The sequence below is a fragment of the Siphateles boraxobius genome, unplaced genomic scaffold (genome assembly GCF_051911475.1).
Source record: "Siphateles boraxobius isolate OS27281-9 unplaced genomic scaffold, OSU_SipBor_1 65, whole genome shotgun sequence".
In the NCBI taxonomy this organism is placed as follows: Eukaryota; Metazoa; Chordata; class Actinopteri; order Cypriniformes; family Leuciscidae; genus Siphateles; species Siphateles boraxobius.
This window is the reverse complement of record NW_027509192.1, coordinates 3792661-3805656: the sequence shown is the minus strand read 5'-3', so window position 1 is coordinate 3805656 and position 12996 is coordinate 3792661. Positions and strand designations below refer to the sequence as shown.

The 12996-nt window shown below is 39.1% G+C and overlaps 2 protein-coding genes across 2 annotated transcripts; both read left to right on the top strand.

Moving 5' to 3' along the window:
* Nucleotides 1-522: 522 nt before the first annotated feature.
* Nucleotides 523-8624, top strand: unc45a (unc-45 myosin chaperone A). Its single transcript, XM_077210188.1, has 19 exons — nt 523-708; nt 1019-1220; nt 1297-1472; nt 1562-1651; nt 1738-1905; nt 2000-2168; nt 2854-3024; nt 3166-3337; nt 3458-3758; nt 3858-3952; nt 4778-4919; nt 5008-5148; nt 5457-5584; nt 5853-5919; nt 6036-6149; nt 6225-6340; nt 6669-6786; nt 6880-7035; nt 7855-8624. The coding sequence occupies exons 2-19, from the start codon at nt 1019-1021 to the stop codon at nt 8134-8136; spliced, it is 2808 nt and encodes a 935-aa protein (XP_077066303.1). The 5' UTR covers nt 523-708; the 3' UTR covers nt 8137-8624.
* An 834-nt stretch (nt 8625-9458) lies between these two features.
* gdpgp1 (GDP-D-glucose phosphorylase 1) lies at nt 9459-10787 on the top strand. The gene has a single exon (XM_077209889.1). It carries the CDS (start codon nt 9586-9588, stop codon nt 10630-10632), a length of 1047 nt encoding a protein of 348 aa, XP_077066004.1. The 5' UTR covers nt 9459-9585; the 3' UTR covers nt 10633-10787.
* Nucleotides 10788-12996: the final 2209 nt, after the last annotated feature.

Genomic DNA, 12996 nt, shown 5'->3' with positions numbered 1-12996 from the left:
TTCTGAGGGCTGAGGCGCACTTGTCTCTGATTGGTTAGATTATTGTAGGCGTTAAAGAGTGTAGTTCATATATAGTTAAATATATAAGAATATAATTCAGATGATGAATTTTATAACTCCCTTATCATTATATGAAGACCGGGGTTAGTTGAAAGTCAATGTGATAGATAGATAGATAGATAGATAGATAGATAGATAGATAGATAGATAGATAGATAGATAGATAGATAGATAGATAGATAGATAGATAGATAGATAGATAGATTCTACATTTCTTATGGTGCATAATGAGAGCTTTAGCAATTAAGTAATAATTAATTGTCACATATTGATAGCTAATTAAATATTCAGTCCTATTCATCACCAGTGTGCAACTGAACTCTAACGTTGGCTTTTACTGGACTTATATGGTCAAGACGAGAAAATGAGGCGGAGCTTCGAATCCTACAGTAGTCCAGAATTTCATGAATATAAATGAAGTAACAAGACGTTTGACCAGTAAGATTCAGTAGCGTCATCATTGCGCTTCAAAACCAGGAAGTGTACAGGCAGAACAGTCGAGAACAGAGTGAACAGAACTACTGCAACTATTTGTACAACTAGGGATATTTTACGGCGTTTTTAAAATATACAAACAGTGTAGACTGTATACAATACCCGGAAGTATTTTTTTTAACCTGAAAAGCAAAGACAAAGACGCGGAGAAAGGTGAGATGGTATATGTATGGTCACCATGCAACTTCACCATAGTTACTGTTACAGCTCTAGGCACAGATGTTATGATGCCTGTATATTATACTAATACATAATGCAATGTGTATTATTTGCAAAAACATTTAACATAATTCAGGACTTTATGTTTATTGATTCTTATTGTCCTTTATTTTTAAATTCATTTGTACTTCACAATTGTACCTATTCAGTATGTACGATTAGCCACAGTCAATGGCAAAAAAAAGATCTGTTCTATTGTATTCTATTCTGTTTCCAAATGTAATGTGTTTTTATGAATATTTAGATGACCCAGGACTCCTCTGTGCTGAGGGAGGAAGGAAACAGCCATTTTAAAGCCGGTGATGTGCAAGAAGCTCTCAGCTGCTACACCAAAGCGCTGAAGATCAGCGACTGTCAGTCCGAGAGTGCAGTTCTCTACCGCAACCGAGCAGCATGCTATCTTAAAATTGAGGACTATACCAAAGCAGAGGCTGATGCCACCAAAGGTAAATAAAATTATTTTAGGGTATTACCTTCATCAGCAATCTCATTCATCACTCTAACCGAGTTGTGTTCCTCAAGCTTTGGACGTAGATCCAGGTGACGTCAAGGCCCGATTCCGTCGAGCGCAGGCTCTGCAGAAGCTCGGACGGTTGGATCAGGCGTTTATGGACACTCAGACTTGTGCACAGCTGGAACCCAAGAATAAAGCTTTCCAGGATCTCCTCAGACAGTTAGGAGCACAGATCCAACAGAAGGTGGGAGGTCATGGGGGATTCTTGCAAAGAAACATATCACTGCTACTATTTGTGATCTGAAAATGAAGCCATATTGTGTTTATACATAGGCAGCACAGCTCTCCTCCACAGACTCACGAGTTCAACAGATGTTCAAACTCCTTCTGGACAGCTCAGCATCGATTTCAGACAGACATAAGGTGGGCAAGACTACCATTAAACTTATTATGACTTTTAACATGCAGTCTTTGTGATGTTCTCTGCTTATGTTTGCATTTTTAATCAGGCTGCTCAGAATCTGGTGTTTCTTTCACGGGAGGATGCAGGCGCAGAGCAGATCTTCAGGAATGATGGAGTCAAACTCCTCCAAAAGCTTCTTGAGTCCCAACAGGAGGAACTGATCCTTTCTGCTCTCAGAACTCTGGTTGGCCTGTGTACCGGACACCAGTCGAGGGTGAATAGCTTCCCATTATAATCAAGTTTGATAGTTAAGCCCACAGGTATGGTATCTGAAGGTTCTCAATTTATGCAAATTGTTGTGGTTGTAGACCGTGGCCATTGTGAATGAAGTCGGCATGGACAGGTTGTGTGGCGTCATGGGTTCTGCTGCTTCCACCGTGTCTCTTTCAGCATGCCATCTGCTCCAGGTCATGTTTGAGGCTCTTACGGAGGGCATGAAGAAAGAGATCAGAGGGAAAGATGAAGCCATACTGCCAGGTGAGACCGACCTTCACTTTGAGAGCTCAGTTCAGCGACCTACTTTAAGCCCATGACAAGGCCAGAAAAAAATTCCAGCAGAGAATATCTGTTCTACTTCTTTAAGATTGGGTTATGGCAGTGTACAGTCTTAAATTCGTGTTTATGGCCATAATCGCTATATAACCATATAATCGTAACAGGTGGATCAGACCCCCATTATCACACTTATTACATGACTACTCAAATAAGTAAACAAAGAAATACAAACATGCATAAATATTGATGAAATTGTGATAAAATATATATGAAATACTGAGTTTTTTTATTGTATTATAGAAGAAATAGTGATATGAAAAATTATCATATGAAAATCTAGCACAGCTATGCAGGAAATCGATTTCCTGAGACAGCAAAATTGAAAAATTACAAATATTTCACTGCAGAATTCTGCGATTGACCAATCAGATTCAAGTATTCCAGAGAGCCATGGCATCATTTTCTTCACATTTTTTATATTTCCTCCAGTCTGCAAACAGTCCAATGCAAAACAGTCTTCTAAAACATAACTGTAGGAAAATACTTTAATAACATATGCAAAACACCCCTTGGTATTATATTAATACAATTAGACATTTCTGGTGTAACTGGTGTAAAGAATAACTGAAAAGGCATCAATTTTGAAAATGCTTTGTTTGCATTCCAGAACCGTCCCGTGAGCTGCGTTCCATGTTGCGTCATCTAATTGAAATGCTCCCTGCGTCCAGCGTGTCTGGAGCCGGCCGTGACAGCGCCATCAACCTGCTGGTCAAACAGGTGCCGCGAAAATCTTTGAAAAACCCAGACAACTCGCTCACACTGTGGGTCATCGACCAGGGTAAGTTTGACAGTGTTTGACCACAAGATCTGCTCGCATTTGACATTTACTGTGGACTGGTTTTTCCCTGTGGAAATCACTGATGCTACACAATCTGTGAAACCTGAACAGATTATTTCATGGTTTTCCTTTTCCTTTTAGGGTTAAAAAAGATTCTAGAAGTAGCAGGAACTGTTCCTGAGGTCGAGGGTGGGCTGCCGCTCACGGACAACACTCCCATGAGCTGCTCCGTTCTACTTAATAAGCTTTATGATGACCTGAAGAGTGATAAAGAGAGGGAAAACTTCAGCAAGCTCTGTGAGGAATATGTCCAGTAAGTGACATGTTATATTTATTATATACTTATATGTATTGTGTTATATCTGTTATTGCTTGGTAGAAACTAGAAAAATACTTTGATTTTCTTTTCATTGTCCATTGACGTTTTCTACAGGCATCACTTTGGCAGCTCAGACATGGAGAGGAAACTTCGAGCGATACAGACGGTCTCTGTTCTGCTGCAGGGCCCCAGTGATGTGGGAAACTGCACCCTGGAGCTGAGCGGGATCATGGAGGCCGTCATCTCCCTCTGTGCGTCTGAAAACATCACTCACCAGCAGGTGGCAGTGGAGGCGCTCATTCACGCTGCGGGCAAAGCCAAGAGAGCATCATTCATCACAGCCAATGGTGTGGCTCTGCTGAAAGACCTGTACAAGAAAAGCGAAAATGACCGAATACGTGTGCGAGCGCTGGTGGTGAGTATTCAGACTCACAGACATCTGCGTTTGGAGTTAGGCTTTGTTTGAGGAATACTGTATGGTGCCCCTGTTTGTGTGTGTGTGTGTGTTTTCTAGGGGTTGTGCAAACTTGGCTCTGCTGGAGGCACTGATTTCAGCATGAAGCAGTTTGCAGAAGGTTCAACACTTAAACTCGCCAAGCAGTGCAGGAAGTAGGTTTGGAGCTTTGCTAATAACATCTTAGCAATCAGTTATGCATATTAGGCAACCACACTCAGTGAGTAAAAAATCTAGTTTGAATGTGTTTTCATTTTCAAACTGATGTCAGGGGGCTGAAAAAAAGGAGATTTAGCACAATGTTTTTAGGCACTCTCAATGTAACATATTTACTTTGTATAATAATATGTTTAATGAAATAATTTATATATTTATAATGTGTTTATTAATGTATTGTTAATTGTTATTCTGTAAATATTTTTAATTTATGTAATAATATTTATTTAATAAATTATTTTATTCTATTCATTTTGCTTTTATTATTTTTATTGAATTATTTGATTTATTGTTTAAGTCATTATTTTCTATTACATTATTACATTGATAATATAAAATAAAAAAATATACAATTATGTAATATTAGAATCTATACGTCTTTACATACATCAAGTCTTTATAATAGTATAATGTCTTATAGACATGAAACATTACACATTTTTCACACATTAACATATATTGTTGCCTTTATATTTTAAGAAGGAAGTCTGTCATATTTGTACAAATCAGAATCTGCTCGTGTTGAGCTGCATGTACCAGTACCATCAGAATCTGCTCGTGTTGAGCTGCATGTACCAGTACCATCAGAATCTGCTCGTGTTGAGCTGCATGTACCAGTACCATGTACCATGCTTTAGTTTTCCAGCTGCAGCAAAAGCAACTGTGAGTGCATGTGTAATCTAGACCTAAAAGGTTTAAAAAGGTTGATCTATAATTGCTCAGGTGTTATGTGCAGGTGGCCTTTAGCCGTCTTTCTCTTCCAGGTGGCTCTGCAACGAAGCTCTTCCTCCAACCTCCCGTCGCTGGGCCATCGAGGGCCTGGCCTACCTCACGCTGGACGCCGATGTGAAAGAGGACCTGGTGGAGGATAAGAAAGCCCTTCAGGCCATGTTTGAGCTGGCTAAGGTACCACCCTTCCTGCTGTTTTAGAGATGCACATCCCCCATTATACTAATCCTTGACAGCTACAGCAACTCCCTCATGTTCTTTGCAGTCTGAGGACAAAACAGTGTTATTTGCCGTCGGATCTACACTGGTTAACTGCACCAACAGCTATGATGTTGAGAAACCAGACCCTCAGATGGTGGAACTTGCTAAATATGCTAAACAGCATGTACCCGAGGAGCATCCAAAGGTAACACATAAACACTCAATCATATATCCACCGAGGAGGGATACATCCACCAAAAATGAACGTACTATCATTATTTATGTAATCTGTATCCATTTGTCATTTCAAACCTGTATCATTATTTTTTGTATTTTTTTTTTGAGTGTTCATGCTGCTATCCTCCGTACAACAAAAGTATTTATTGACCTGGGCCTGTCAAGCTCCTGTCTTGCTCATCTCTTTCCTGTTGTTTTGGAAGAAGTCAGTCGTACAGGTTTGAAACGTCATGAGGGAGAATAAATGACCACATTTTTTCTTGTGTTTTTGTGTAGGATGCCCAATCGTTTGTAGAGAAGAGAGTGATGAAGCTCCTGGAGGCTGGAGTGGTGTCAGCATTGGTTTGTATGGTGAAACACGAGAGTCCCGCTCTTTCGGAGGCCTGCAGAGAGTGTATCGCCAGGTCTGCTCACTATGAAGCTCAATCAATTTGGAAAATTTTGGCAGAATTCTACTGCTACTGTAAAAGTACTTTATTTGCACTCAGCTTTGGCCCTTTCCCACTGCTGGCACAAATACTGTCCCAAATTCAGATTAAGCCTTGGATCAATTTGCTCCATCAGGCGAGATTGTTTGAAAATGGATTTTAGTGTGCAAAATGGTTGATTTCCATCAAAGGAAGTGGCCTTTTTATCAGATGAAATGAGCGACACTCTGTCTCTTCCTGACAGGGTGATTTTGGCTCTGGTGGAGAGACATGAGGACAGAGGTTTAGTTGTGGCACAAGGAGGAGGAAAAGTAGGTATATTCTCACATCATGCCCGTTAAGCTTCAGTTCCACCCGGGGCCAAATTTTACTGATCTCAAGCTTGAGAGTAGTAGTACACGACAGTTTTCTTGTTTGCTTGATGCAGGCCTTGCTACCATTGGTTTCTGAGAGCACAGATCGAGGAAAGATCAAAGCAGCACAAGCTCTAGCCAAGATCACCATCACATCCAACCCTGAGATCGCATTTCCGGGCGAGAGGGTACGTCAGAAACCTGTTCAACCTTTCTCACTGATTTCAATCAGGAATTATATGATGATGTATGTGTTTGTGCAGGTCTATGAGGTGGTGAGACCCCTGGTCAGTCTTTTGGCGCTTGACTGCACGATGCTGCAGAACTTCGAGGCTCTGATGGCCCTCACCAACCTGGCTGGTTTCAGTGAGAGACTCAGGTCAGCTGTCACCCACTAAAATGAATTTGTGACGTATAGCTTCTTGAACAAGAAAAAATGTAGGGCGAGACTTGGTTTTGTCCGTCAGTGACAGGTTGTCCCGCCCTCACATCTGTAAACACATCAACAGAGAAGAGAGTTAGTTTGATTAAAGATTACGAAGATACATCGATTTTTAAAAAAATATAATGTGCAATGATCAATCTTTTATAATAAATATTGCAATATTCCATTAAAAAAACAAAAATTGTCCATTTTGGTTTCATGGTGACTTTAAGCCACTGAACAGTAGAACAAGCCCCAGTCAAACCACATTTCAACCCCACAGGCAGAAGATCATTAAGGAGAAAGCTGTGCCTAAAGTTGAGGGCTACATGTTTGAGGAGCACGAGATGGTGCGTGCTGCTGCCACAGAGTGTATGTGCAATCTGGCCTTAAGCGCTGAGGTATGTCACATGACAGTATTCAGTTTTTGGGCCTAATTTTGAGGTAAATCCTTCTGGAAAAGACAGATTTTTCTGGTTTTGCTGATGCGTCAGGTGCAGAAGAGTTACCTGGTTACAGACAGTGACCGTCTCAAGTTGCTGGTGCTCTACAGTGGTGAAGATGATGAGCGACTGAGGAAGGCTGCTTCAGGCACACTGGCTGTGCTGACAGGGGAAATGCCCGAGCTGTGTACACGTATTCCTGACACGGTGAGTAACACTTTGATTAAAGTGCGCCTCTATTATGCTATTTTAAAGGTTCCTAATTTGTTTCGGGGATCTTCTGCAATAGGTTTACATGCATTCAAAAACTTTTTTTTCTTCTCATAATATACATTGCACATCACCTCATTTCTCACAGTGTCTGAAACGGTTTGATAAAGGATTCGGTCTTTCTAAATCCCTCTTCTCTCGGAGTCTACTCTGCTCTGATTGGTCAGATGGCCCAGTCTGTTGTGATTGGTCTACTGCTTATAGCACATGTCGGAAATGAAATGGCCATTACCATATCCGAATTTCATCTTCCTCCGGGCTTGTTACAAAGTGATATGAACATTAACGATGGTGTTGGTTTTACCATATCAATTTGAGTCAAGTGCATCAAAGTGGATTTGCTTTCACAACACAGAAAACAGGGTCTTCTTGATATATTGTCAACACAAACCAAACTCTTCCAGCTTCAGCTACGACTACAGTGTTTGAGGGTCAAAGTAGACGTTATTCATTGGCCATTGGGCACTTCATTGGGCAGCCAATGAAGACCATTGGCTGGCATTATGCAAAATTTGTTACACCCCTTAGTAGGTTCTTGCAGGAAGTAAAACTGGAATTACTGATGACTAGTTATTTTTTTGTGAGACAATAATGATTATCGTGCACTTTGATCTTTGAAACTTTACAGAGCTTTCATATTTACAAACAGCTATATTACAAACTACATGAAAGATAATATTCGAAAAAGCGTAATCAGTGGAATTCTCACATTCTTCATCTCATTCTCAGCCCACTTTCTTTCCTCCTTTTCTCTAGACGAGCCACTGGCTGGAGATCTTTCAGGCTCTGTTGCTCAGCGAAAACCTGGACCTGCGGCACCGTGGAGTGGTCATCATAATGAACATCATGCAGGCTGACAAAAGTCTGGCAGAGAAACTGATTGAGAGTGAGGCACTGGAGATCCTGTCTGTCCTGGCTAAAGGAGACAATCCCAACCAGGACTCTGTTCGGAAAGCCGCCCAGCGCTGCTTGGATCTGGCAATGGAGTACGGCCTCATCCGAAACAATGAGGGAGGAGTTAATGGTAATTCCATGTAATGCCGTCTAATGGGGTTAATTTCCCAACCTGGAGGTTTAGAGCCTTTTATCCATAATGGATAAAAATATAGCACACATTTCATACTGCCTAAAGAGACCAAATATTGAGCTTGTTCACTTCCATTCCATTAAGTGCACTCAATTTATTTTACATGCACATTCCAAGATATTATACGATTATTCTACTTAAATGTGTGAACAGCACACACTGAAAATTATTAATCTTGTGTTATTTATGCTTTGTCTGACCACCTCACCATGTGTATTCAAGTCTTAATTGTTGAATGTGAATTGTGAAATTATGCTTTCTGATTTTATATAAACACTACTTTTGTTTGAGGTGCGGTGGTCTTTTTTTTTTTATTCTTGATTTTGTTAACTCCCAGATTAAGTAGATTTGTTTGGGTTTAACAATGTTGACTTTTTCACACTGTTTTGCAACTTCCAAACATTAAAAAAATAACTTAATAAAATGTTTAATTTCTAAAGATTTAATTTTAATTTATCGCCATTTCCTCTTACATGGGAATTGGTTTAAATATTTCAGAGGCCATTTTCTAGTGGCAGTTTTCTCGTATATTACTGGTGAAAATACTTGATTTTTAAAGTTTGGATTAAAGTGATATTGCTGATAATTGAGAGGGGTTTTCTAAAAAAATATTTTTCCTAAAAGGGACAAAACATTAATTTACATTAAAAAAATGTTTTTTGTATTTTGTTGAATAAACATATTTTAACTGATTTTCTGATTATAAAACAAACAAAAAAACTAAATTATTATTTTCATACACTACTGTTCAAAAGTTTGGGATCAGTAAAATGTTTTTAATATTTTTGAAAGAAGTCCCCTATGTTCACCAAAGCTTTATTTATATGATCAGAAATAAAGTAAAAATTGTCATATTGTGAAATATAATTCAAAGTACTGTTTTCTATTTTTATTTATTTTACAATAAAATGCATTCCCCTGATGGCGAAAGGTGAATTTTCAGACTTCAGTGTCACATGATCTTTCAGAAATCATTCTAATATGCTGATTTGCTGCTCAAAAAACATTTTTTATTATATAATGTTGAAAACAGGATTCTCTGATTAACAGAAACTCCAATGTTCTTTTGGACTTCTGTTCATTTGAAATATGAATCTTGTCTTTACTCGATCAATGTAATGCCTGTTTTCTTAGAAAAGTATTCAATGTTATTTAAAATACTGAACCCCAAACTTTTGAACAGTAGTGTAAATTAACTACAAATCGCGTTGAAACAAGCGGCACGAGCCCTCTCACTTTCCATAGTTCTCAATTGTGTCATATGACTCTTCGTGACCAATCAGAGACGTTCAATACGTGCAGGAGTTGTAGTTCTTCTCTATGGCTCTGCTTCATTCATGCTACTCACGTTGGCGTTTTTTGAATAGGGAAATAGTTATTTACAAGTGTAATATATAACTATGGATGGTTGTGCCATTTTCACCTACACTAACAAGGACTTTATAAATGATGTTTGTTCCGGAAATCCGAACCGGTCCAGATTTGACATCGCGCTGCGGTCCGGATGGATTGAGAGGAAGAACACCGGGTTGTTTCGGTACCAGCTGGACGATCTGAAGACGCGGATCCTCCCTGGTCCCTGTGGATACATCGCTCAGCTGAACATCATGAGAGGCATCGAGAGACGAAAACCTCAGGAGATCCTGAGCGTCCGGCAGAACTTTGACCCAAAGCAGTTCAATTTCAACAAAATCAACCTCAAAGAGCTGCTCTTTGAGTTACAGTGTGAAGAGGGGTGCCATCAAAATGCTTCAAAACGGAAGTGCAAGGTTATAATAAACGTGAGTCCGCTGGAATTCGGTCACTGTCTGCTCGTACCTGAACCGGACCGGTGTCACCCACAGATACTGACCCCTTTGGCGGTCCAGATGGGGATAGAAACGGTTCTGCTGAGCGCTGATCCAGGATTCAGGGTGGGCTTCAACAGCCTGGGTGGGTTTGCCTCAGTTAACCATCTCCATCTCCACGGCTACTACCTAAAGCACCAACTGAGGATTGAGAGCTCCCCAGCAGAACCGATCCTGCCTAAAAAACACGTGTACGAGCTCCTGGACTTCCCAGCAGGCTTTCTGTTCTACACCGAGGGACCAAACCTGGATTTGACAGTCAATGCAGTGTGCAATCTCACTGATATTCTGGTTGACAGGAACATCGCACACAACCTCTTCTTCACCCGAGGTTGCTCTCCACAGAGGGAGCATGAACAGTCTTCATCACGAATCGGGGTGAGGGTTATCGTATGGCCCCGGTTGTCTTGTTTTGGGGCCAAAGAAGAGTCTGCCTTCAATGTGGCCCTGTGTGAGCTCGCCGGTCACCTTCCCTTCAAAAACAGAGAAGACTATGACACAGCCACTGAGGACGGGGTGCAAGACATCATCCGGAAATATTTGCTGCCGCAAGAAGAATTCAGGGAATTGCAAAAGCATGTCACGAAATGTTTATTATAGATGGCACTTTTATTTTAAGCACACATCAAATTATCCTTTATCTGAATGAGAATTTCAGGGAATATATAAAACATTTTGGGGTATTAAATATAATGACGTATGAACACAAATGTTTTAATCTGTCACTTGAAGTTGCGAAGTGCTGCATAAGATTATATGTGTGTGTGTGTGTGTGTGTGTGTGTGTGTGTGTGTGTGTGTGTGTGTATATATATATAATAAAACTAAAGTATTAATAAAATTATATGTGTGGTAACAAATTATGTATATTCACATTTGTATTAAATTATATACATTATTAAATTAATATACATGTATAATATTTAATAGATAATATGATTATTTAATACAATTGTATTCTACAACAATGCCATCTACAACAATATAATAAACATTTCAAACAGTTGTGTGCTATGTTTGTTTGTTTTTTTGGTTTGTTTTTTAAAGAGAATGCACATTAATAAATATTAGCACTTGTGTCCATCATGTCAATTTGACAGATTTAGCCATACAAGCTCATTTTCATCTGCAGTCCCTATCTCGTGACCTCATCACTTCACATTTTGCTTTTTAATCCAATTTTGTGAAGTCAGATCAAATATCGAGTCAAAAATACTGTACATTTTTTAACTGTAAAAGGAAAGACATTGTATTGTGGGATACAGTATTCCAGGCAATAATCTGTGTTGGATACTTTTGCTGAATTTGGAGTTCCAAACTAGCATAGGCTACAACTACTATTCCTGCCATTGAAAGGTGTGGTAAAAGTAGTATGTGGTTCTAAATTCAGCATTTATTTTAGCAGATATATTTGGTAATAGGTATTTTATATATGCAAAAAAAAAAAAAAAAATCATGTGCACAACATACATGGCATATACTACAGCAAAGTAGTATGCTTCCGTAAAGCTCAATACTTGATATCCTACTCTATAGCTCTCTCTAGTGGTCTTTGAGGTTAAAATATTTAGATTTGGGAAATAAAATAAGCATTTAATTGGATATTAGGCTACATTAATGTCTAATTAATTTAATGATATTTCATTTATTCAATACTTCATTTATTTCATTATAAAATTTCATCAACCATTATTTTGTCCATCTCAGGACCAGTGTTGTGAAGTTACTCTACAAAAGTATTAATTAGGCCTACACCTTTTAAAAGTGTTAGATTACTGAACTAACTCAAAATTATTTGATTACATATCAACCTCTAACCAGTTGAACAAAACAAGACACAAAACTGCACTTTTGATTCTTTCAAATAAACGATATACAATTGCATACATTTTTCTTGAACTAGCCAAACTGTGTAAAGGAAGAAGGTTACATTAAAAACATACATTTTAACATTACATTTTGATGTTAAATCCAGGCCTGTAGATTTGTTCTGGCTACATGGCTACATGCAGTTACATCAGAAGTAGGCCTCATGAATTACAGAACATTCTAAAGTAATCCCTTACTTTACTTTTTCAAGGGAAAATTAATTAAGTTATTGTAATTTGATTAGCCTGCTTAAATCATCCAGGCTATGCTTAAATAATAACACCCAACACTGATCAGGACTAATACGCTATAAACATGATTTCTGATAATATCATGGTTCCATTACGGAATGTTCCATCCAAACAAGCAGCCTGATGTCTCAAGTACACAATGGCAGTATTTCATAGAAACTCCAGGTAAGTGGACAATAATTTGTCTGAATTCGTTCTTGATCGGATCGTGTCGTGATGAACAAAACAGGTTGTGCTACACCTAACGCTCATTCAAGCATGAGGTGTATGTTTCTTCATTACAAAAGGAGCCTGAAAGAAAAGCTAGTTTGATGGTGAAAAGATATTAATCTTCCCTTGCGGCTCATAATAGTTATTCAACAGGAATTTCACCTCAAAGCACAGTTTGACTGTCCTGTTTACAGCTCAGTGAGGTGAATATCCCTCCCACATGCCGAATCGAAACCGCACGCCTGAGAAGATCCATCCCAGACAACGCAAAACCACTCTGGCATCATTTAAACGCTCTCTGTGGCCGAGAATACCTATTAATTCCAGGTGATGGTTGCTGTAACTAACACTAAACCGGTCTGAGGAGACCTGTGTCATCTGTTTCACGCCACCAAACAAAAGCCCTGCTGTGTATCTTGTATCTTGTAGATATCTTTTATCTGCAATCTAACCTGGTACCACAAACACTCCAGAGGTGATACATTGGCCTTGTACTTTAATGAACTGATCCTACTTGTTGCTTAGGTTTGAATCAACCAATAGAGGTCAAACCCTGACTTGATTTCAAGTACATTCAGCATCAATCAATGAAACAGTGATGACTAAACAAGGTCCAAATAAGGGTTTGATGGCGC

Coding starts and splice junctions, on each gene's coding strand:
- unc45a (XM_077210188.1), top strand. CDS start 1,019: ATGACCCAGGACTCCTCTGTGCTGAGGGAGGAAGGAAACAGCCATTTT. Junction 1,221..1,296: donor AGAGGCTGATGCCACCAAAG/GTAAATAAAATT, acceptor GTGTTCCTCAAG/CTTTGGACGTAGATCCAGGT. Junction 3,759..3,857: donor TACGTGTGCGAGCGCTGGTG/GTGAGTATTCAG, acceptor TGTGTTTTCTAG/GGGTTGTGCAAACTTGGCTC.
- gdpgp1 (XM_077209889.1), top strand. CDS start 9,586: ATGGATGGTTGTGCCATTTTCACCTACACTAACAAGGACTTTATAAAT.